Below are 23,322 nucleotides of genomic sequence, written 5' to 3' on the forward strand. Positions count from 1 at the left end.
AGTCATGGGAGTTGGGAGGGGGCCTTAAGCTGCTTTGAAATGCCAGCCTGAATCCCTATGGGTGGAGCCTCCGGAGCAGGCAGGCCCTTCTGCGCCGCCCCAGACATCACTTCCTAGAACTGTCCACAAGGGTCACGCACAGGACAGCTTGTTTTGTGCCCGCGAAGGTCGACTCCCCGCCAGTTTAGTCTGCTCCTCCATGGAGTAGAACTGGGCGAAGGTGACACTCCCCCTCAGGCCCGCGACAGCAATTCCAGGCCCCGGGGGGGGCAGAGCCCGGGGTGGAAGTGACTAATCCATCACTTCCAGGACGGCCTGTGGGGCCCCGCAAAGCACAGGCCCAGAGCGGCCTTGCGCACCTAGGAGCCCTGCAGCCCACCCAGGCAATTCCGTGCCCCCCCCCCCCCATTGGCAAGCCTGCACCCTCCCTCCCCCACAAACATCCCTGCAACTGAGTTGCTGGAGTTCGCAGGGGCGACTGTCTGCTTGTAAGACACATTTATTCTTCAGTCCTGACACCCCAGAGCCCTACCCTGGGTCTGAGTTGGCAGAGGGGCCAAAGGACAGATGTGGGAGCAAAGGCTTGCAGAATCCTCCGGAGAGGCTTTTCTGGCAGGAGTTCAGTTCCCTGGCCCATGCTAGCCCAGGCCCTGGGGGCTCTGCCACAGGCTGGGCCAACTCCACAGCAAGGCATTCTCCAGCAGCAGGGGGTAAAGCAGACAGCAGAGGCTCTTCCAGATGCAGCCTGGGCTGACTGTCCCCCACATACACTACACTTCGCCCCTACACTCTTAGTATGCTATGGATGTTTGGTTTGATAACTGCTCTGCAGAAGGGGAGGCAGGTGCTGGAGGCGGCAGGGTGACGTGGGACCTGTGGCATTAGGGTGACCAGACAGCAAGTGTGAAAAATCAGGACAGAGGGTGGGGAGTAATAGACTATATAAGAGAGCCCCAAATATCGGGACTGTCCCTATAAAATTGGGACATCTGGTCACCCTCTGTGGCATGCTGGCCGGCTGTCTGGAATTGTGCTCATCCCACACGTGGGCTGGGGAAATCCAGCAGTGATCAGAGGTGGAACAACTAACCGGTAGTTCCCATCTCAGCTATGGTTTCAGGCTCCGCAGACTCGACGCTGCACATCCTGCCCCTCCATTTGTGGCCCGAAGGCGCTTGGGTTCTGGAGCATGTTCCAGTCAGTGCAATGGCTGGATTTTTGCAGCACGTTCCGGGGCTGAGGAAGGGAGGGGAACAGCCCTGTGAAAGCTCTAGAATTCAGGCCAATGCACATGAGCTGGTCCTGCCCTGAGGGTAGGATAGAACCACCCTTTTGGGGGGAACCTCTAGACTGGTTTGGGTTGGAAGCGGTGGCTGATGCCTAGGCACTGAGCTTCATTGCAAGGGGTCTGTTGGCACAGTTGCCAGCATCTCTCCAGCTTTCCCTTTACACAATGGACGACTTTGCAAGTCTGTGCACCCCACTGCAGGGCCAGGGCTGCAGGGGCCTTCCTCGTTTCAAGCTTCCTACTCTGCCCCTCAGCTGAAGTGGCCTCCTAGGGTAGAACCACTATCAAGTCTCGGGCCCAAACACTAGCAGGGATGATACTCCAGCAGGCAGCTACCTGGCTGAGGCACTACTGGGGTGGAGAGCAGGGCAGAATCTTGGCTTACCAGTGCTATGTAAAGGGGTGTGGGGCGGGGGGTGTTGCTGGTGGTCAGAGGGATGCGGCTGGTCTGGGGAAAGCTGAAGAGCAGTTGGTGTCTGGGGCAAGAGGCAGGGGCCATGTCAGCCTCCTGCCTCTCTTGCCTGTAGCTCTCACCTCCCACACTGACCTAGGTAGGAGCCAGCCCTGTCCTGCAGACCTTGCCCTAGATCTTCTGGGCTCTTCCTGGGAGGGAAGCTGCCGATGGCTCTTACTTCCTCAGCTGGTTTAGGGAGCAAGTTCCCATCTGCAGCAGTGCGCACCCTGGGGAGACATGGGCACTGCTGCCTCTGGCTTGGCTGAGTCTCCAGCTAAGTAGTCATGTGCTGGGCCTCTTGCATTTTATGAGCTGGCTTGCAGTGCCCTATCCCCTCTTTCTAATTTACTGCAGTATTAACCCTCTGCTCTCCAGTGCTAGGGACTGCAGCCATCGCTCCCTGGTGGGGTTGGAACAGGACAGCTCTGTGGTCAGTCCCATCATGCTCTCTTCCAGCTGCTAGCCCATTCCTCCTGCCATCATCTAGCTCACAAGTACCCCGCTCCTTCCCTCGGGTCTCCTCTGAGCCTTGGATAGAGGAGGGGAAAGCGAGTTACCACTTTCTAACATGTTTAAACTCTACTTTCTGCCACTCCTAGTGCAGGCTGGGGGCAGCCCCTTTAAAAACCTGCCAGCTGGTTGGGATTGATCCCAGCTCCTGAGCAGGGAATGGGGGGTGGGAGATGCTGTTGCACCAGGGTTTTTAAACACATTAGCTAATTGGTTTGCAAAGAGCATCTCTCCATCCTGCCTTGAGCAGCTCCTGCTGCATTGTGCAAACGCCCTTACTGCACAGGAGGTGCTGGGGGTGGTTCTCCATGCAGGAGGAGGGTGTATATGGAAAGCAGTGGCTGGGCACCGCGTTAGCTGTCTGCATACAGGAATCTAGTTAGCCCTGTTCATGGGCAGATCCCTGACTTGGGCACTGGGACAGCTGCAGAAGTGGTTGGGAAGGGGCCTCCCCACTCAGCTCATGAGTGTGGGACTAAACACACCGTGCTGCTTGTTTCCTTTTGAGTGCTGGCCAGGAGCTGGCTTTGTTCCCCGACCCTCCCCTGTCTGTCCCCAGTTGGGGATGCATCCCCTTCTGCTCTCAGGCCAGGCCAGCACAGCTGTTTCCTTGGGGGAGCTCCCGGGGAACACAATCCTCATACCTGCTGTGGGGCAGTCATAGAGCAGTGGAGCCCTTTCCCCTGTCGGAGGAACCTGTCTCCGCCCTGGCGCTCAGGCAGGATGCAGCGTAGGGGGAGGGTGTGCGGTGCTGGCAGAGGGAGGTGCCAGACCTGCTTTGCCTGTGCGTTAAGGGATTAGTAACCGCCAAGGAGGGCAGAGAAACAGCTGCCTTTAGTCATCATCTTTGTGGAACAGGCGCTGCCTTCCCCAGCGTAGCCCCAGGTGTCACTCCGTGCGTGGCGCTGGTGGGCACATGCGGTGCTGAGCGCCATGTAACGCCTGGCCCTGGTTTGGGGCCAGGACGTGATAGTGCCCAGCTGGAGACAGAACTCACCTTGCTGGCCAGGGACTGGAGGAGCTCTGGGCCCACAGTGGCAGGATGGAGCAGGGCACAGGTAGAAGGGGTGGGGAGGGGCCCCCCACTTGCTCTAGACCAGGGCCCCACAAAACCTTAATCTGCCTCTGTCCCGGTGGGTGTGTGACTCTGGTCAGGACAGAGGCAGTGTGGGGGACAGCGCACATGTGGGCCACATTACCCATGTGTGTGCACAGTCAGGAACTGCTGCTAGTTCACAGGCACCTGCCTCATGTGAAAGTCTGACCCTAAACGCTGCTGGGCCCCTGACCCTCCTGGACGAGAAATTGCTGCTACACTCAACGCCCTTCACCGCGGGCCCCAGAAAACACTGCTGACGGTGGGCCCCCACTGAGAACAGGAAGAGCTCCCTAGTCTTAAAAGGGCTACAGGAGCTCAGCTGGAACAGCCCTATAATACAGGCCCCCCAGACCCCTTTACCATTGGGATCGGGCACCCCGGGCCCTCAGCTGGGATCAGTGCTCCACAGACACCGGGTGAGAGCCTGTCCCTTCCCCCGAGACGAGGTTACATCTGTTGTAAGACAGACACGGCGTTGCAACAAACAGGAAGGGGAAGGGCAGTGGGGAGAGGCTCTTTGGGGACCCAGCCTAGCTGGGCACTGGTTTTCAGGCTGAGTCAAAATGGGTTCTAATGACACACACAAACATGAGGGTTGAATGCTCCCCAGAGCTCTCCGGGCTGGCCCTGGCACGTGGCCACATGCTGCAGACAGTACAATGGCAGCAGATCTCGAGGAAGGTTTGACAGAGGAGAAGGGAGAAGCTTTGGGGAGAGCATTCGGTGGACAAGGAGCAGCGGGCAGAAAGTGCCAGGGGCTGGCAGAAGCAGCCAAATGAGTGACAGAGGCTGGCACCACTGGTGTGGGAGAGGGATGCCAGGGGAGGATACCAGAGCAGGTGGGAAGGGAAGTGCCTTAAAGGAAAGGCCAAGAAATCTGGGTTATTTAATGCAATGAGGACAAGCGAGCCAGTGGGCGGAGCTGGGAGGTGTGTGTATGAGCAAGAGAGAGAGAGATGGTCAAAGCAGCGGGCCAGGAACGTGAGCCGGGCGGGGCCCTGAGGCTGTCAGGCACTTCAGAAGAATATTCATTAGCTTTGCGTTTCTCTAGTGCCGCTTCGCTGTTGACCTCAAAGCGTTTTACAGACCCGAAGTCAAGCCCACAATGCTCCCCTCGGCAGTATTGCCAGCCCTGCTTTACAGCTGTGCCGGGATTTTCCCAAGGCTGCCCAGTGAGTCAGCGGCAGAGCCTTGGAGAGAACCCAAATCTCCCAGTTCTGGGTCTTAACCATTAGCCTCTGATTCCTGTCATCCGGCTCCCCTGGAGAGATGGGGGCTGAGTGGGGAGACTGGACGAAGAGAAGCCTAAAGCTTGTCTGCCCAAGTGGCCTCTTCTTCTCCAGAAATCTCTATGCTCTCAAGCCTCCAGGAGCCCACGTTGCCAGCTGAAGCCTGACCGGGAACTGGCATGGGGTGAAGGAGGAGCCAAGCCTGTTGTCTGTGTGCCTGGGCCAGGGCAAACAGGACCAAAGGAGACGTGGCCGTGCCTGGCAGGGAGCCGAGGAGTGTGATTACCTGGGGTTACTGCTACAAATCCACAGGCTTTTCCTTTGCTGCGAGGCTGCTCTCTATGGGATCTCTGGATTTCATGGGAGCAGTGGGGCCAGAGCTCAGAGCTTTACTCCTCCAAAGCACAACCCTAGGCTATTTGCATTAAAGGAGAATCTTCATGTGCTGTTAACCTATCTGGCCTATGACACACACTTGAGCAGTTCTGATAATAATCAGTAGAGGGCAGCACTGCAATACCCATGAGCCAGGTAATTGCAGCTGCAGGTGAGTGCAACCCAGTTAGACCCATGAATTTAAATATCCCCAAGCAGATGAGCCGTATGAATTGGGAAGAGCCCAGCCCACATTGGGAAGGTCACAGCCACTCTCCCCCTCTGAACACACGGTCCTGCTGGTGAGATGGAGGAGTTGGCCAGGTCCTGAAAGGGCTAGGGGGACGGAGGAGGAGTGGAGAGAGATATTGATGGGGAAAGGAGGGAGAGAGAACGCAGAAGGGAAAAGGCAAGTCAGAAAAGAAAGAATCCCCCCAAGGAGAACTGGGGAGCGTGCTAGAAAGCAGCGCTAGGGATACTCAAGCGCTGGAACAGACTGGAGGAGAGGTGCCTGGGCAGAGACAGAGCCGAGGAAGAGAAAAGGGGGTGGAGGAAGGACCTGTGGGGCTAGATTGTCCAGTGCTCAGCACCTGACATGTCCAGCTGCTCTGCTGAGCCGTTCTGCTATTCCAGCCCTAGCTCCTGACCCCCAGGCGGCAGGTCTCCAGAGCAGCCCGTGGGATGGGCTAGGAATTGACCCCCTGCGGGGCGTCATGGTGGCTTCTAGCTACAGCACCAAAGCCCGCGGCCCACCCACCACATGGAGAGGCAGGAGATGCTGCCCCTGGGCCCGATCCCTTGCCAGGCTGGAGGGGGACGGCTCAGAGAGCGGAATCTGCCAGCTGGTACCGGCTCTACCAGGTGACTCAGGGCCTGATGCTGCTGGGCCATGAAGGGGCTCTCTGAGGACAGGACAGGCTGCCAGGGCACAGGAGAGGCCGGAGGGTCTGGACTCAGCTCCCCTGGGGCGCTGGGCAGGTGCACAGCAAGGCCGGGAGCCCTGGGTACCTTGTGTGCTGGGCCTGGCAGTCCTGCAGCTGTCCCCGCCCAGCCCAGCCAGAGGTGCTGGAACCAGGGGGCTGCCCTGCCGCACCCCCCGGCCTGAAGGGGTTTCCATCCTATGCAGGGGTAGTTAGTTCAGTGGCTCTCAGCCAGTGGTTTCCCCAGGAATTGAAATGGGGGGGGGTGTTTGAATTTACAGGGGGGATGCCAGGGCCGATGACATATATAAAAGAGATATGAATAAAGTAAATGTTTTGTTAGGATAATGCAAATTTAACATAAGGATAATGCAAGTTACACCAAAACACATAACAGGTCTAGATTTCTAAAAAATATATAATTTTAAAAAAAATGTATTTAATTTAAATTGACTTTTGAAAAGTAAGCCATCATGGGATAAGAGAGAAGGTCCTCTCATGGATCAGTAACTGGTTAAAAGATGGGAAACAAAGGGTAGGAATCAATTATCAGTTTTCAGAATGGAGAGAGATAAATAGTGGTATCCCTCAGGGGTCGGTACTGGGACCAGTACTGTTCAACATACTCATAAATGATCTGGAAAAATGGGTAAACAGTGAGGTGGCAAAATTTGCAGATGATACAAAACTATTCAAGATAGTTAAGTCCCAGGCAGACTGCGAAGATGTACAAAGGGATCTCACAAAACTAGGTGACTGGCAGGACCAGCTCCAGGGTTTTTGCCACCCCAAGCGGCGGGGGGGGGGGGGAAAACAAAAAAAAAAAAAAAAAAGCCCCGACCCCAATTGCGATCGTCGGCACTCCGGCGGCAGCTCCCCCGCACCCGCTTTCTTCTTCAGCGGGAATTCGGCGGCAGGTGCTTCCCTCCGAGAGGGACTCGCCGCCGAATTGCTGCCGAAGAGCCCGACGCGCCGCCCCTTCCCCTTGGCTGCCCTAAGCACCTGCTTGCTGGGCTGGTGCCTGGAGCCAGCCCTGGTGACTGGGCAACAAAATGGCAGATGAAATTCAATGTTGATAAATGCAAAGTAATGCACATTGGAAAACATAATCCCAACTATACATACAAAATGAAGGAGTCTGAATTAGCTGTTAACACTCAAGAAAGAGATCTTGGCGTCACTGTGGATAGTTCTCTGAAAACATCCACTCAATGTGCAGCGGCAGTCACAAAAGCAAACTGAATGTTGGGAATCATTAAGAAAGGGATAGATAATAAGACAGAAAATATCATATTGCCTCTATATAAATCCATGGTACGTGTACACCTTGAATACTGTGTGCAGATCTGGTCACCGCATCCCCAAAAAGATATATGGGAAATGGAAGAGGTACAGAGATGGGCAACTAAAATGATTAGGGGTATGAAACAGGAGGAGAAATTAAAATGACTGGGAATTTTCAGTTTAGAAAAGAGACGATTAAGGGGGGATATGATAGAGGTCTATAAAATCTTGACTGGTGCGAAGAAAGTGAATAAGGAAATGTTATTTAATCCTTCACATAACACAAGAACTAGCAGTCACCCAATGAAATTAATAGGCAGCAGGTTTTAAAAATACAAAAGGAAGTACTTCTTCACACAACATAAAGTCAACACGTGGAACTGTTTGTCAGGGGATGCTGTGAAGACCAAAACTATAACAGGATTAAAAAAAGAACTAGATAAATTCCTGGAGAATAGGTCCATCAGTGGCTATTAGCCAGGATGGGGAGGGATGCTCTGAGTGTCCCTAGCCTGTTTGCCAGAAGCTGGGAATGGGCAACAGGGGATGGATCACTTGATGATTACCTGTTCTGTTCATTCCCTCTGAAGCACCTGGCCTTGACCACTGTCGGAAGACAGGATACTGGGCTATATGGACCATTGGTCTGACCCAGTATGACCATTCTTATGTAAAAATTAATTATAATAATAAAAATGTTTAGTACAGAAACTCCCCAACATAATGACCTCTCAAGATAGCAACGATGTGAGATAACAACCTTGGCAAATAATGCATTTTAAATATCTTGGCCTACTAGGAAACATATTTATATAAGTTTCCATTCCCAGTCACAAATCTAGCATTCTGGAGCAAAGTCACTAAAATATAGTCCAACAAACAAATGTTTATTTAACGTGCCCCTCACTTTTCCCTCCACCGCACCCCGCTCACCGGTGTTGTCCTTGGTCAGTGGAGACTCAGAGTTCAGAGGTGCTTTCACGTGAGTTCACCTCCCAGGTGGGGGGCAAGAAGGCACCTTGCTCGTTCCTCCAGCTGTTCACTGTTCGCTCTGGCCACTGCGGTTCGTTGTGCTACCGTTCACTCCACCGCTCTGTTGCCAATGGCCCTGCGCAGTCACCTTCTGCTGCCACCTGCCACTGTGACCTCTGCGAGTTGGTCTCTTGAGGTTCCACCAGCTCACAGTGATTTCAGCTGAGCTCTCAGGGGGGGAACCTCGCTGCTAGTGCAGTCTGGGCCGTCTCTTCCACAGGAACACTGTCCCACAGCAGGTCTAAGCACTTAGCCCTGATTATCAGTGACTTCAGCTGCAGTGGTCACTTAACAGAACAAAAGACTATCTAGGGAGCCTAATCAGCTCTGTCTTTAAGCAGTGGAGAGGGACAGGTCCCCACCCTCTCTCTCGATGCCCTCACTCAGCACAGGATAAGTACAGTTCTACTGCCTTTTACTCATACAACACGAACAACAACATTTCATCCCCCCCCACACATTCAAGTGATTTGTAACCCAACCCCAACCAAAATCTATCACTTGGGCAGCACAGCTCTGTTTGCTGGGTACCTAGGCAGATTAGGTGTGAATGTAAATACAATCTGGTGCTGAAGCCTTTCCCCCCAGCCCCCAGTTCATCACTAGCTGTCAGGGAGAGCTCCTTTAGACTTCGCTTACAAATCATCATTTGAAATTATTAGGTTGGCCAACGTCACCGAAATGAATGCACTGACATTGTCATAAAAAACAACAGCTGTATAAGGAAGCTAGTCTATGTTCATACTTTTCAAATCTATTATACTTTTTCAGATACACCTATTTGATCATACACTGTATATGCTTTTAAAGTGTGTATTAATGTTTCAATTTCAATTCAAATTTCCAAACAGTCACTAAATTGGAATGTTTCAGAGTAGCAGCCGTGTTAGTCTGTATCCACAAAAAGAACAGGAGTCCTTGTGGCACCTTTGAGACTAACACATTTATTTGAGCATAAGCTTTCGTGGGCTACAGCCCACTTCATCGGATGCATAGAATGGAACATATAGTGAGGAGATATATATACATACAGAGAACATGAAAAGGTGGGAGTTGCCCAACCAACTCTAAGAGGCTAATTAATTAAGATGAGCTATTGTCAGCAGCAGAAAAAAACCTTTTGTAGTGATAATCAAGATGGCCCATTCCAGACAGTTGACAAGAAGGTGTGAAGATACTTAACATGGGGAAATAGATTCAATGTGTGTAATGGCTCAGCCATTCCCAGTCTCTATTTAAGCCTAAATTGATTGTATCTAGTTTGCATATTAATTCAAGTTCAGCAGTTTCTCCTTGGAGTCTGTTTTTGAAGCTTTTCTGTTGCAAAATTGCCACCTTTAAATCTGTTACTGAATGACCAGAGAGGTTGAAGTGTTCTCCTACTGGTTTTTGAATATTATGATTCCTGATGTCAGATTTGTGTCCATTTATTCTTTTGCGTAGAGACTGTCCGGTTTGCCCAATGTACATGGCAGAGGGGCATTGCTGGCACATGATGGCATATATCACATTGGTAGATGTGCAGGTGAATGAGCCCCTGATGGTGTGGCTGATGTGATTAGGTCCTATGATGGTGTCACTTGAATAGATATGTGGACAGAGTTGGCATCGGGCTTTGTTGCAAGGATAGGTTCCTGGGTCAGTGTTTTTGTTCAGTGGTGTGTGGTTGCTGGTGAGTATTTGCTTCAGGTTGGGGGGTTGTCTGTAGGCGAGGACAGGTCTGTCTCCCAAGATCTGTGAGAGTGAGGGATCATCTTTCAGGATAGGTTGTAGATCTTTGATGATGCGCTGGAGAGGTTTTAGTTGGGGGCTGAAGGTAACGGCTAGTGGCGTTCTGTTACTTTCTTTGTTGGGCCTGTTTTGTAGGAGGTGACTTCTGGGTACTTGTCTGGCTCTGTCAATCTGTTTTTTCACTTCAGCAGGTGGGTATTGTAGTTTTAAGAATGCTTGATACAGATCCTGTAGGTGTTTGTCTCTGTCTGAGGAATTAGAGCAAATGCGGTTATGTCTTAGAGCTTGGCTGTAGACAATGGATCGTGTGGTGTGTCCTGGATGGAAGCTGGAGGCATGTAGGTAAGTGTAGCGGTCAGTAGGTTTCCGGTATAGGGTGGTGTTTATGTGACCATCGCTGATTAGCACAGTAGTGTCCAGGAAATGGACCGCTTGTGTGGACTGGTCCAGGCTGAGGTTGATGGTGGGATGGAAATTGTTGGAATTCTTCAAGGGCTTCTTTTCCATGGGTCCAGATGATGATGTCCTCAATGTAGCGCAAGTAGAGTAGGGGCGTTAGGGGACAAGAGCTGAGGAAGCGTTGTTCTAAGTCAGCCATAAAGATGTTGGCTACTGTGGGGCCAGGCGGGTACCCACAGCAGTGCCGCTGACTTGAAGGGGGTATAAGTTGTCCCCAAATGTGAAACAGTTGTGGGTGAGGACAAAGTCACAGAGTTCAGCCCCCAGGTTTGGCATGTAACTAGTTCACAAAACTGGGGGGGTGTTGGGGAAATCCAGGGGGGGGGTGTAGGGAAATCACTGCTCTCCGCACCCCCGGGACACACGGGTCCAGCCCTGGGGGCGCTCGGCGGCTGCTGGGACTCGGACCTTGGCCAGGGCTGCCGGCCGGGGGGTCGCCGCGAGGGAAGCCCGAGTCGCTGGCTGGGCCCGGCCCCCCCCACCCTGCGGGCTGTGCTGGGGCGGGGCAGCGGCTGGGGCGCGGGGTCCGCCCGGCCTGCGGGGGCAGCAGCGGCCCCCCCGCCGCCTTCTGCGGCTGCGCCCCCAGCGCCCGAGCTCGCTACAATGTAGCAGGGGCAGCTGGGGTGCGCTGCGGACCCGGCGGGCCGGGCTGGGGCCGGGCGGACCCTGCGCTGCGGACCCGGCGGGCCATGAGCAGGTGAGGGCCGAGCCGAGCCGAGCCTGGCCCCGCCGCCAGCGGAGCGGGCTGTGTCCCCAGGGCGGTGCCCCCTGCCCGGCAGCGTCCCGCCCGGAGCTGCGGGGGGCCCGTCCCCCCGGCCGAGGCTGGGGGTCGCCTCCAGCCCCCGGACCCCCAGTGCTGCAGCCTCCCAGACGTGGGGTCTCCTGTGGCGGCTCGGGCCGAGCCTGGCCCTGGAGCGGCTCGGGAGCGGTCGCTGCTGTCCCCTGGGGCTGCCGGGGGTTGGGGACCCAAGTCCCACTGGTCACTTTCCTGCGTGGGGACGGGAAGAGGCGCGCGTGGCTCTAGCCTCGGGATCAGCCCCCCTGAGCCCGAGAAACCGGCCAGGGCGGGGGAGGGGTTCTGCCGCCTGCCCCGGGCCCAGGCATCCCAGACTAGGGCAGCAGGGAACGTGAGGGGCTGCGCTGGGCCCCCGATCAGAGGGCCACAGCTGGGGCGTTCTGCCTGGGGTGCCCATCACCGTGGCATTTAGGCACCAGGTTCTGCAATATTTCTAGGCCACTGCAGAAATCTGCATCCTGCCCCTAGCTCTGGTCCGGTGACACTTGGTGAGTCCCTTTCCCCTCTCTGGTCTCCCATCTATAAAACGCCCTTTCTCATGGCGGGCTGTAGAGCATTCTTGCTGTGGGTGCGATGTTCTTGTGCTGTGAAGCCCTATATAAACACTGAGCATGTTTATCATCCCACTCTGGCCATGGGAGCTCCGGGGGCAGGTGGGAGGGAGGGGCAGTAACTTGGTGGTGGTTTTAGTTGAGTGTGCGGATAGCACCACAGCTCCAGTTTTGTCACAGCGGCACAGCGATCCTTTTAAAAATCCCACACAGGAAACTGTCAAAACCCGGCTACGTTCACTGTGAGTAAAGAGCCCAGCACAGCACTGAAATCCCACCCTGGCTACCAACCAGGCTTTGAGTGACAATTGGCTTTAGGCGCCACTGTTGATGTTTTTCAAGAGCGTCTATTGAAGGGCCTAAAATGCTTTATTTGGGGCCTAAATCTAGCTGGTGTGTGCATTGGAACGGAGCTGCCTAGTCACTAGGGTGGGACTGCAACTTCAAAACACATCTGTTGTAAACCAAGTTCCTTCCCCGTGCTGCTAATGAAGTGTGGATTTTTGAAAGTGGAAGTAGGCAAATAATGTATCCCTGCCCTTAGCAAGGTTCGGCTTCCTCTGTGCTCATCTCTGGCAGTGCACAATGAAACTCCGTCTCCCTCGGGTCTGGGTGCTGATTTGTTTGGGTGTCGATGCCAGGGGAATGGTTTAGAAAAATAACTGCTCACTCTCGAGTTTTGAGTAGAGACACGTGTTTCTTTGTGCGTCATGGGTTTGGGAAACGCTCGTGTGTGGCTGTCTCTGTTTACAGCATTACAATTGGAGGCCAGACTGATCCTGACAGTGTCTCTTCATTAATTGGGATCAGAAATGGTTTCTGGAAATTAAGCAGCTATTTCAACGTAACTTCAGGGAAAGCAGTTTTCCTGCATTTAAATTTCCCTTTTGGATGTCAGGCTAATTCAGGAGAACTAGGAAGTGAAGCTGATCACTCTAGAATTGTTGTCGAATGGTCAGACAGTTCACTCGGTAAAGAGCATTATTAGGATCGGAGCGCCAGCAGTGTGCTCGGCTCGATACAGACCAGTAGGGAAACATCCACAGCTATGCTGGACAAACCTCTTGAAAGAAAAAACTCCCTGGCAGGAACACGCATCCTTCTGTTTCTGGACACGAGGACAAACGGAAACCCCAAAGTTGTACTGCTCATAACGATGTCAGTTTAGTTAATCGGTGCAGCTGCTAGTCTGCTTATACTGTTACAGCTTATTCCCCCTCCCATATGGGACTAGCTCTCCCGGTAAGCACGTTCACTAGTAGAACTGAGCCCACATGAGGGGTTTTACCTGTATGACTGTATCTGTACAAATCACCCCCTACGGTGTGTAATGCAGGGGCTGCGTAGGAGCTGCACTGTGGCTGACTGTTCCGTATTTGTCCACCATGAACCTCTCTGTGGTGCGTCTGGTACTGAATGAGGCGGGCCGCTCAGAGTCAGCTTGGCCATTCCCTATACGTGGCTTGTCTTCACTAGTCGTAAAGAGCCTGCGCGTAGCTCGGGTAAGCTGATGTGAGGTAAATCCTGAAGACGAGGCAGTTGGAAGTCTTCGCGTGAGGTAGCCGGTAGAGAGAGCTGGCTGGGGGGCACCAAGGGTAGCGATGGAATATGGGGCTGAGCCCCATTGGTGTGTGTGCCTTACAGGGGTGCCCTGTATCCCGTCCAGGGCATGCAGGACCGCGGGGTGGTGGGTGCCTTTCCCGTGGTGTCTGTGCAGCACGTAACACAAGAGCTCTCTGGATTTTTCACATGTCTCGGGGGTGGCAGTGGTGAGGTGAGAGATTGCACGGTCTTCCTGTGCAGCACACTGAGATGTTAACAACGCTCCCCAGCTGTGTCCAATTGTAATTGCGTTGCTAGGTTAAGACCCTCCCGGAACACCAGAAGCCAGTGCTTGTCCGAGAAGATGCTCAAGGACGCGTCTCTTCAAAAACGTGGCGTTTTGCTGTGTGACTAAGGGCTTGTCTGCAGCGTGGACGCTCGCTCCAGCCGCTGTCGGCAGGGTCAGTCCACCTCCCCGAGAGGCAGGAGCTAGGTCGATGGAAGAATTCTTCTGTCAGCCCAGCACTCTCCGCGCCGGGGCCTTCCTCGGCGTAGCTTTGTCGCGCGGGGGGTGGATTTTTTCCGCATGAGAGGTCGACCCGGCGACATCAGTCTTTGGAGTGTAGACCTGGCCGTTAGAGGAAGCCTGACTGTGGGGAGAGCACTGGACTGGGACTTGGGAGTGGGGTTTAATTCTTGGCCTGTGGGACCCTGGCCCAGTCACTTCATGTCTCTGTGCCTCAGTTCCCCACCTGTAACCATGTCTGCTCCTCAGGGCAGGGGCCCTTGCTAGGTGTATGTCCTGTGTCTAGCGCAATGAGCACTGTCAGCACACGTTTGTAGAGTGCCATTGGTAGTAGTAACTCCAGGTGGCCGGAGCCGGGGCACGTGCTGTAATGATGGGGTGCCACGTGCCAGGCTCTCAGGTGTCTGGCTGACTTAGTTGGAAGCTGTTCTGGCGACACAGGCAGGTGGAGAGACTGGTTTTTCTACCTCCTCCGCTGTGGAGCACAAACCCCGCAGAGTGTGTGAGCGGCGTGGGGTGATACTGCTCAGTAGTGGCTGGGGAAAATGATCCATCGATTCCAGTTTTAAGTGGAAGCTGCCTGGGCCAGGCTGGGCTGTGGGAGGGAAGGATCAGGGCATTGCCAGCTCTAGCCTGTTCCCCTGCTCTAGTGTCACAGGCAGAGAGGGGTGAGCTCCTGGGGCAGGGGCTGTGCCCTGGCGCGGGCTCCCCTCACCTCTGCGTGGTCCGGCAGGTTGGCCTGCTATGGAATGTGATGAGAAGCTGGTCCGGTTCCGACAGGCCCACCTCAACCCCTTCAACAAGCAGCTGGGGCAAGGCCAGCATGACCAGGAGGCTGGGGACGACCTTTCTTGTCGAGGTTAGTGTGGGGTTCCCTCGCCCACGCTGGGGGCAGGGGGCGCATGTCTACCTGCTGCTGGGGAGCAGGCAGTGACCGGGGAGCAGGCAGTGACCAGGGGCTGGCGCTGGCCAAGGGAGCGCTGAGAGCCACAACCAAAGGGGTGGGGGCCCCCTCTGATCCCAGTCCTCCCCCACCGGGTCCCTGCAAGCCAACTTCCTGCCCAGTCCCCGGGCTGCCAGAGACCTAAGTGCCATTGTCTGGGAGGCTTCCCCCACACCCTGGAGGTGGTGTGGGAGGACACCAGCATAAGGGGCTTGCAGACTCCCAGAAAGGCAGCCGGGGCTCTAGGCACTCCTGGTTCGAACCCCGGCTCGTCCACCCGCTGGCTGCGTGGCCAGGGGACTCGTGCCTGGAAGCTGTGAAGCTCTGAGCAGGGGCAGATCTTGCACATGCCGCAGCTGGTCACTCTTTGGGGCAGGGAGGCTGCGAAGTGAGACGAGAAAGCGCTTTCCCAGCATGTCTGGGGGCTGAGCGTGGGGGCTGTGTGGGGGAGGGGGGAGTGGGCATCTCCGAACCCACCCGTGTCCTGCTGTGGGGTGTTCAGTTGGGAAGGTCTGTGCAGGGGCAGCCCTCGAGTGACCCCTCTCCTGTGTCCCCAGGATTTGGGGTGTGCTCCTGGGAGGGGCCGCTAAGTGCTGCTGGTCCTGGGGCCTGGTGCCCAGAGCCGCCCCCATGCCCAGTGCCCCTCACCATTCAGTGCTGTGGGATTCCAGGGGCACCGGTGCCCGTGTTCTGCAGGGGGTGAGCCTGGCACTTGCCCTGCAGCTGGGCTGAGACCATCTCCTGGGGGTGGTGGGGGGTGTCTCCCTTCCCTTTCCATATGTCTCTGCTTGTTGCAGACTCGCTGCTGGGGCTGTCCCACGGGGACCCCGGGTTCCAGTGCTCGGAGCGCGTGATGGACTTGGGGCTGGCGGAGGACCACTTCTCCCGCCCTGTGGTGAGTGACTGCGCGGGGTGGCTGGGGCACACGAGTCTCCCGGGGGCGGCTGGGTGAAGGTTGGGGCTGGCAGGCGTCTGGAGGAGCTGTGGTGAGGCGTTGATTGGCCCAGCAGGGGCAGCCTGGGAAGTCTCTGTGCCCGGGGTGGGGAAGGGCACCGTGCCTGGGCCCAGCGGGGCAGCGCTGCTCACCGCCGTTGCCCGTCTCTTGCCTGCAGGGCTTGTTCCTGGCCTCCGACATCCAGCAGCTGCGGCAGGCGATCGAGGAGTGCAAGCAGGTGATCCTGGAGCTCCCTGAGCACTCGGAGAGGCAGAAAGATGCTGTGGTGAGGCTCATCCACCTGCGCCTGAAACTCCAGGAGCTGAAGGTGTGGCACGGGGGCTGGGCACGGGGTGTGGGCTGCGGCCGGCTAGTGGCTCTGCTGGCTGAGGCCTCGGCTGTGTGGGCACAGAGCAGCCCACCCAGGTAGCAAAGGGCAGGATCCCCCGCTCTGTGCCAGGTGCCTGGGCCTTCCTGCTGACTTGCCAACGAGGGCCCAGGCAGCGCTGAGCAGGATTCTGAGGTTCCGCAGCCCGGGCAGGGAGCGGGGGCCCCACCCCGGGGTGTTGGCAGTGGTGCCCGCAGGAGGCGATGGCCTGGCTCTTGGTGCAAAGGAGGCGAATGTCTCCCAGGCTCAGCCCCGCTCTGGCCGTCTGTCTGTGCTGCAGGACCCCAGCGAAGACGAGCCCAACATCCGGGTGCTCCTGGAACATCGCTTCTACAAGGAGAAGAGTAAGAGCGTCAAGCAGACGTGTGACAAGTGCAACGCCATCATCTGGGGCCTGATTCAGACCTGGTACACCTGCACAGGTGAGCACCAGCCCTGCCAAGGCAGCACCTCCCTGCTCCCCAGCCCTGGGGCAGGACGAAGGCTTGTTCTCCTTCCCGGCGGCACTGATCCCCTGGAGCTCAGCCAAAGCTGCAGGGCAGACAGGAGGCGGCAGAGCCCCCGGCTGGGCGGGTGCCTCTGCCGGTCACCTGGGTCCTGCCGCAGACAGGAGTGCAGACCCCTGATGGCATAAATGCCCAGTCGCTTCTCCGCTGCCATCCGCTCTGGTCTGAGCCTTTCCTTGCCGTACGGGATGGGCCTGTCTCCTGCAGGGCTGGGCCAGTTCTGAGTGGCAAGGGGCCTGGGTGCTCCCCAGCCGGGTCAGGCTGAAGCAAGGGGAAGGCCAGGCCGGGCGGGTGACTCCTGGGTCGCTGTGCCGTGTCCTCCCCAGGGTGTTACTATCGCTGTCACAGCAAGTGCCTGAACCTCATCACCAAGCCCTGCGTGAGGTCCAAGGTCAGCCACCAGGCCGAGTACGAGCTGAGCATCTGCCCCGAGACAGGCCTGGACAGCCAGGATTACCGCTGTGCGGAGTGCCGGGCGCCCATCTCCCTCCGTAAGTGCCACCCGCGCGGGAGGGGACGCTGGGGCTGAGGTGTGACCGGGGATAGCCGTTAACCCTCACGGTTACCAGCCTGCATGCGCTGGGACCGGAGCCCACGCCCCGGGGACTTTCCCGCTCATCTGAAGCAGAGCTCCGTTAGCAGGAGGGGGGCGATCCCTGTGGCCAACACGTCAGTGGGGTCACCCTGGCGTGTGTGTGAGCAGGCTGGAGCACAGAGCACGGAGGGAGCGGGGCTCGGCTGGGATTAGATCTCGGGAGTTCCTGGCTCCCAGGCCTGTGCTCAGCCCACTCTCGGCATCCCTGGGGTGGGGGTTCTGCAGGGGTGTGGCCGGAGGTTGCTCTGGGTATATGGAGTGCAGGGAGCATGGGCTGAGCACAGAGAGTGGGAGGAGATGACAGCAGAGATACGGGCAGAGGCCTTGGCATCAGGACACGTGGAGTCTGGTCCTGGCCCCGCCCTGACTCACCGTGCGCTCATGGGTGAGTCACTTCCCCTCTCCGAGCCTCAGTTTCCCAAGTGCAGAACAGGGCCAGTGACACTCGCCCAGCCTCCCCAAGCACAAGGCTTGGCACACGCTTGAAGTGTTGGGAGGCTCTGCAGCCTCACGGCTAAGGGGAGCAGCAGGCACTGCCCTGGCGGGTGAGAGCAGAGACCCCTGCTGGTTCTGGAATGGGTTGGGACGGGGGACCTGGCAGGGCTGGGGCCCTGGGGCTGTTCCTGGCATGATGGGGCTGACGGCCCCGTGTCCAATGCAGGGGGTGTGCCCAGTGAGGCCAGGCAGTGCGACTACACCGGCCTGTACTACTGCGGAAACTGCCACTGGAACGACCTGGCCATCATCCCGGCCCGCGTCATTCACAACTGGGACTTCGAACCCCGCAAGGTGAGCAGGCCGGGGTGGGGGTGGCCCCGTGGGCAGGGCAGGAGGTGACGCTAGGGGACACTGAGATTCAGCTACCCTGGGCCGAGCCAGGGCACAGGCTGGGGGGTGGGACACGGAGCCTTTCACCCTTGGCCAGCGGCGTCCGCTCCAGCCCCGGCTGGTGGAGACCGAAGCTAGTTCCTGTCTGCACCTGGTGGCCCTGTGATGTGAGCCCGGGGCCTGCAGGGCTCATTTAAAGACGGGACCAGCCCTAGGAGCTGGTTCCCTGGTGCCCTGCGAGAGATGGGGTCCGTGTACGGCGCAGGAGTCGGGCTGGCTTTCTCAGATGTGTCAGCACAGCAGGGCCCTGGCCCTTCCCCTTCCCGGAGTGGGCTGCAGACCCTCTCCCAGGCCCTACCAGAACAGCTGGTCAGTATGGAGGGGCCGTGCCCAGCAGCTCCCCTAACCCCCTCTGTGCTAATCATGGGGGCCTGCAGGGCCCCTCCCCGAACCATGTGCTGTTATTTACCCCTGGGGTGGCAGCGGGGGCCCCCGGTTAATAACAGGGCGCTCTGTTCTCCGGGTCCAGGTCTCCCGCTGCAGCATGCGTTACCTTGCCCTGATGGTGTCGCGGCCCGTGCTCAAACTGCGGGAAATCAACCCCCTTCTCTTTAACTATGTGGAAGAGCTGGTGGAGATCCGGGTAAGTGCCTGCGTCCGCTTGGGGCTCGTGCCCCTGGTTCTAAAGGCTGGGGTCCCGTCCCCAGACTGGCTTGTGAGCGTGTGGGGGAGTTCCATGGGGCTTCCAGCTCTGGGCTGGGCCGGGAGCAGCTCCCAGGCATGCCCCCTTCGCTCTGTGTTGTACGTGCTCACCCGACTTCTCACCCCTAGACACTGGGGCCAGGGGGCAGATTATCCCACACCTGCTACTGCAGGGCCCTTACGCTTCCCTGGGAGGGGTCCGGTCGCTGTTGGACAGGATGCTGGGCTAGCCGGGCAGGCCCTGTTTCCTGAGCCCCGTCTCCCTGCAGAAGCTGCGCCAGGATATCCTGCTCATGAAGCCCTACTTCATCACCTGCAAAGAGGCCATGGAGGCTCGTTTGCTGCTTCAGGTGCGGGGGTGTCTGCACGGGGAGGGGCTGCTGTGCGAACGAGTGTGCTGGGATGGGGAGGGAGCTGAACCCCTGAGCGCATGAAGCCGTTTGTGCTCCTCCCCAGCAGGGTACAGATCTTCCACCTGTGCCCAGCTGGTGGAACGGGCCATGACTGGGCAGCTCCAGCCCAGAAGGTGACACCTGAGCGGCATGGCACTGCCCACCTGCTGGGGGTGAGAGATCCGTTAATCCATCCCTGTCGGGATCAGCTCCACCTTGTGGTTTCCTGAGGGTAGAGGAGCTGTGGGGTCAGCGTCACTCGGGCCAAGCCCAGAATCCACGGACGCGATTCTCCCAGCCCCGAACCTCTGGTGCCTGTGGCTGCTGCAGAGACCCCTCTCTGTCGTGCTCCCGTGTGGGGATCTGCGACTCCCCGAGGCGGCGCACAGCAGCGGGTTACGTGGACTCTCTCCGGCACAGGAGCCATGTGCAGGGGGAGGACGAGGGAGGCTGTGGAGGAGGGGGCTGGGTCCGATGGCCGTCGCTAGCCCAGGCAATGCTCTGGGTGGCCTGTATCTCAATCGCCCTGTGTCCTCGGTGGAACGTCAGCTCCTGTAGCTGCCTGCCCTGAGCCCCGGAAGACTCGTTGGGCTGCTGGGGACAAGCCCCGGGCCGGGGAGGAAGGGCACGTTGAACCCCAGTGCGTGATGATGGATCAGCCACAGGGTAAAGCGGAGAGCTCTTGGCCAGGGCTTAGTTGGACTCTGCTCCCTGTCTAAGCCCCAGCTGGGGAAGGCCCCTTGGCAGGTGGGGGCAGGCAGGTGGCTGGGGAGCGTCATGGTCTGACAATTCTTCCCCTGCAGCTGCAGGACCGGCAGCACTTCGTGGAGAACGACGAGATGTACTCGCTGCAGGACCTGGTCGACATCCAGGCTGGGCGCCTCAGCTGCTCCTTAACGGAGATCCACACCCTCTTTGCCAAGCACATCAAGCTGGACTGCGAGGTGGGGCTGGGGGGCTGACCCATCCCCTGGGGATCAGCTGTCTGAGGGGCCGGAAACCCCCACTCCAGCCTGGCCTCCCTGGATGTTTGCAAAGTCTCTAATTTCTGCATCTTCATTGCTAGACAAATGCTTGTGTCTAAACCCCTCCCCTAGCAAACGGGAGGTGGGGGGGCCAGGCCCTGCCCTCCCCCAGTAACAACCCTAGGACGACAGAGCTGGTAGGGAGCAGGCGTGCAGTGGGAGGAATTCCTCCTTTTGAGTCAGGGCTGCGTGGGGGGAGGCGCCATTGCCACGGCCCTGGTGTATTTGAGCCCCCGCAGGTAGCGGAGGTGGGGATGGGGCACACAGGACTGGGGGAGCAGGGCCTGAAAGCACTCGGGCCCCAGGGCTCTGACACCCCAGTGTGCAATCTGCTGGAGCCAGCAGCTCCATGGGGGGGCCTGGATCCCAGCACTGGTGGGGAGGGGGAAGGGCCCACGCGCTGCACAGGGCTCAGCGATCTTCACTCTTGTCTCCAGCGGTGCCAGGCGAAGGGCTTTGTGTGTGAGCTCTGCAAAGAAGGGGACGTGCTCTTCCCATTCGACAGCCACACGTCGGTGTGCACGGACTGCTCTGCTGTCTTCCACAGGTGGGTGGGGAGGAGCCTGGGGCCGCATGTCAGCCCCCATGGCGTCCTGTGCCAGCCCCAGCTGGGAGCCTGGGGCCCAGTCAGGGAGAGCAGGGAGAGCTCTGTGCTGGGGGAGCCCCAAGATATGTCGGACTGCGAAATGAGCCGGACGCGGAGCCAGACCCCACGGTGCCCATAGGTGGCACTGCAAGGAACCGGCACTGGGCTGACCCTGCCCCTGGCCTAACCTGGCACTGGCCCCTGGGGAGGTGAAGCTGCTGGCTGAGATCCTGCTCTCTGCTGGGCAGTGCCTGGGATGCTGCCCGTGCACTTGGCTCAGCGGTGACCGTGGCTGGCCAGTCTGTTCACGTGCAGTTGGGTGAAGCAGGTCCCGAGTGTGGCACCTTGGACCTCTCCAGTGCTGGGGTGGGATGGGGCTGGGCTGGGCTGCCTGGAGGAGCTGGCTTGCTCTCTGGCATGCTGCCCTCTCCTGTGGGTCTGCACCTGTCTGCTGGCTCATGTGCAGCTGCAGCCACGCTCTCTGTAAGGGCACTGCGGGTGGCTCCCAGAGCTGGGGGGGCACTGGCTGTGAATTCTAGGGGGCATGCAGCTCCTTGCCAGCAGAAGCGCCCGGCGAGGCTGCAGGGCTGGCCTGAGCCCCACGCTCCTGACGGCAGGGCCAATGGGAGTAACCTTCCTCCTCCTCGCTTCCAGGGACTGCTACTATGACAACTCAACGACGTGCCCCAGGTGTGCCCGGCTCAGCCTGAGGAAGCAGTCGCTCTTCCGAGGCCCCAGTGCGGAGGAGCAGGCCTAGGGTCCCCCAGTGCCCCCCCCAACCTTGGCACCAAAGAACATTGGAGAGAACTGGGCGTTCCAGAGGGGCGCGGCTGCAGCGCTGGGGCTGCAAGATCTGAACTAGCCGCCACCGGGGGCAGACCCTGGGCCAGGGAGCGAGATGTCGCACAGGCCCGAAGGAGTGCTTTGCTCTGGGACCAGCCCAGCACACTGCCTGTTGCTGGGAGGCAGCTCAGCAGGTTCTGAACCCAGCTCTGAGAACTCCTGTGCTGGGGGGGGGGGGGTGTAATGGGGTGGCAGGAGTTGCTGGGGGGCTCTCGCTGTCCCAGCCGGCCCCTGCTTTACGCAGGGTGTTTGGGTGGAAGAGAGAGCACCAGGGCCTCCCACCCCCTCCCTCACTACTGCCTCTTGCCTCACCCGTCTTGCCGCTGCTGTTACTGGGATACACTGGTGGGGGGCTAGAAGCTAGCTGGGGTCCGTCTCCCCATGCTGCAATCCCACCTCCCCACGGCAGGGCAGACGTTGGGTTTTCAGCAAGCAGAACCAAGGACTCAAGGCTGCTGGGCCCGGCCAGGGAGGGGCGCAGGTTTTGGGCAGTGACCGTGATGGAGCTCGGGGGGGTAGCTACGGGATGAGCATAATCCCTTTAGTCTTCCTTTTTCTACAGCTTAGGGAGCAGGGCTGCAGGCTCTGTGCAGGGCCGAGCCCCTCCGTCCCAGGGGAAGTGGGAACTAGCAGGCTTTGTTCTAATCGCTTTTCCTCTTGTCGGTTCCGCCCCAGCCGGTCTGTGGGGCTCTCGCACCACCGGGGGAGGGGCTGTGTACGAAACGCCCTGGATAGCAAGTGAAACACACACTACCTGTTTGTAACCCGATTTCCCAGAGGACGTGTTTCAGCTGCTGGGCCACTTCCACTCCCTTTGGGTAAGGGACTTGCTTCTAGTCCCAGTGCTAAGGGCAGGCTGAAGCCAGCAGAGGCCCTGAGCTATTGCTTAGAGCTGGAGTCCAATCAAAGGGGGTTGGAATGGAAACACCACCTCTGCTGAACGGGGTGTGGGCAGTCAGACCCCTCTGGGAACCGAGATGGGCCAAAGGTAGCACCCCCACCCCCTGAGCCAATGTAGTGTGTGGGGGGCCATTATTGCCAGGTCCCAACTGCCTCTGACCTCTTCCTCCGCTTGGATCATAGTGTTTGCTATTCGCAAACGCTGGGATTGTTACTGGGCTTCTGTTAACCCCCACGCTCAGTTTTCACTTGCTCATTTCATTTCTTTCTCAGTAGTTCTCTTCGGATGAAACTTCTCCTACCCCCTGACCGCATCCCGCCCCCAGGACTGTTACACATTGAAACCCTCCCACTTCGCACTGGCATGAACTCAGCCTCTGGTTCCCCTTTGCAGTGCGGATGTTGCCTACTCTGGGTTTGGTGTAGTTGTCATGGCCTAAGCCCTTAAACTCTAACTCCCTTTTCGGGGGTTTGTAACTTTCACCTGCTAGGCTGAAACGTCCCCGTCCTGGGCTCTGACCAGAGGCGAGCGCTTGAGAAAGGGTCCGTGACAGCAGCTCTGCCTCTCCGGAGAAAGCTGGCCCTTGTCTCTTAGTGAAAACGAACCACCACGTGTCTGGGACGCTCCTCCAAAAGTGAGCTGCTGCCTCAACCTTCTCTTAATGGTTTTATGTTTAATGGCTAGTCCGCCAGGGCGGGTGTGCAACAATGCGTGAACACTAGCGTGAGCACTTTAATTTCTGTACAGATGTGTATGTTGGTTCTGTTTGAGTAGAAATAACAAACCTTGCTACAGAATCATTGTTTACCCTGTAAGTCCCTGACTTTTTCTTGGTTTCTAGAAACACTTTGTTTGCCTGTGTGGGTGAGAGATTCAGATGGCA

The 23,322-nt window shown here is 57.7% G+C and overlaps 1 protein-coding gene across 2 annotated transcripts; it reads left to right on the top strand.

The window, feature by feature from the left end:
• Positions 1 to 11,036: 11,036 nt before the first annotated feature.
• Positions 11,037 to 21,869, top strand: LOC113409622 (differentially expressed in FDCP 8). Of its 2 annotated transcripts, none has more exons than XM_026663752.2 (12): positions 11,037 to 11,078; positions 14,530 to 14,655; positions 15,537 to 15,634; positions 15,852 to 16,001; positions 16,342 to 16,483; positions 16,894 to 17,058; positions 17,824 to 17,951; positions 18,520 to 18,633; positions 18,962 to 19,042; positions 19,888 to 20,028; positions 20,547 to 20,656; positions 21,350 to 21,869. In XM_026663752.2, the coding sequence occupies exons 2-12, from the start codon at positions 14,541 to 14,543 to the stop codon at positions 21,450 to 21,452; spliced, it is 1,347 nt and encodes a 448-aa protein (XP_026519537.1). In that variant the 5' UTR covers positions 11,037 to 11,078; positions 14,530 to 14,540; the 3' UTR covers positions 21,453 to 21,869. The 2 variants fall into 2 exon arrangements, with proteins under 2 accessions (XP_026519537.1, XP_026519538.1); XM_026663753.2 differs by having other exon boundaries at positions 15,852 to 15,959.
• Positions 21,870 to 23,322: the final 1,453 nt, after the last annotated feature.

Source organism: Terrapene carolina, unplaced genomic scaffold (genome assembly GCF_002925995.2).
Source record: "Terrapene carolina triunguis isolate 2854851 unplaced genomic scaffold, T_m_triunguis-2.0 Scaffold33911, whole genome shotgun sequence".
Classification (NCBI taxonomy): domain Eukaryota; kingdom Metazoa; phylum Chordata; order Testudines; family Emydidae; genus Terrapene; species Terrapene triunguis.

Excerpts from the sequence above, each read along its gene's own strand:
- LOC113409622 (XM_026663752.2), top strand. The coding sequence starts at position 14,541 with ATGGAATGTGATGAGAAGCTGGTCCGGTTCCGACAGGCCCACCTCAAC. Across the intron at positions 15,635-15,851 it reads ACCACTTCTCCCGCCCTGTG|GGCTTGTTCCTGGCCTCCGA; the intron begins GTGAGTGACTGC and ends TCTTGCCTGCAG. Across the intron at positions 17,059-17,823 it reads CCGGGCGCCCATCTCCCTCC|GGGGTGTGCCCAGTGAGGCC; the intron begins GTAAGTGCCACC and ends TGTCCAATGCAG.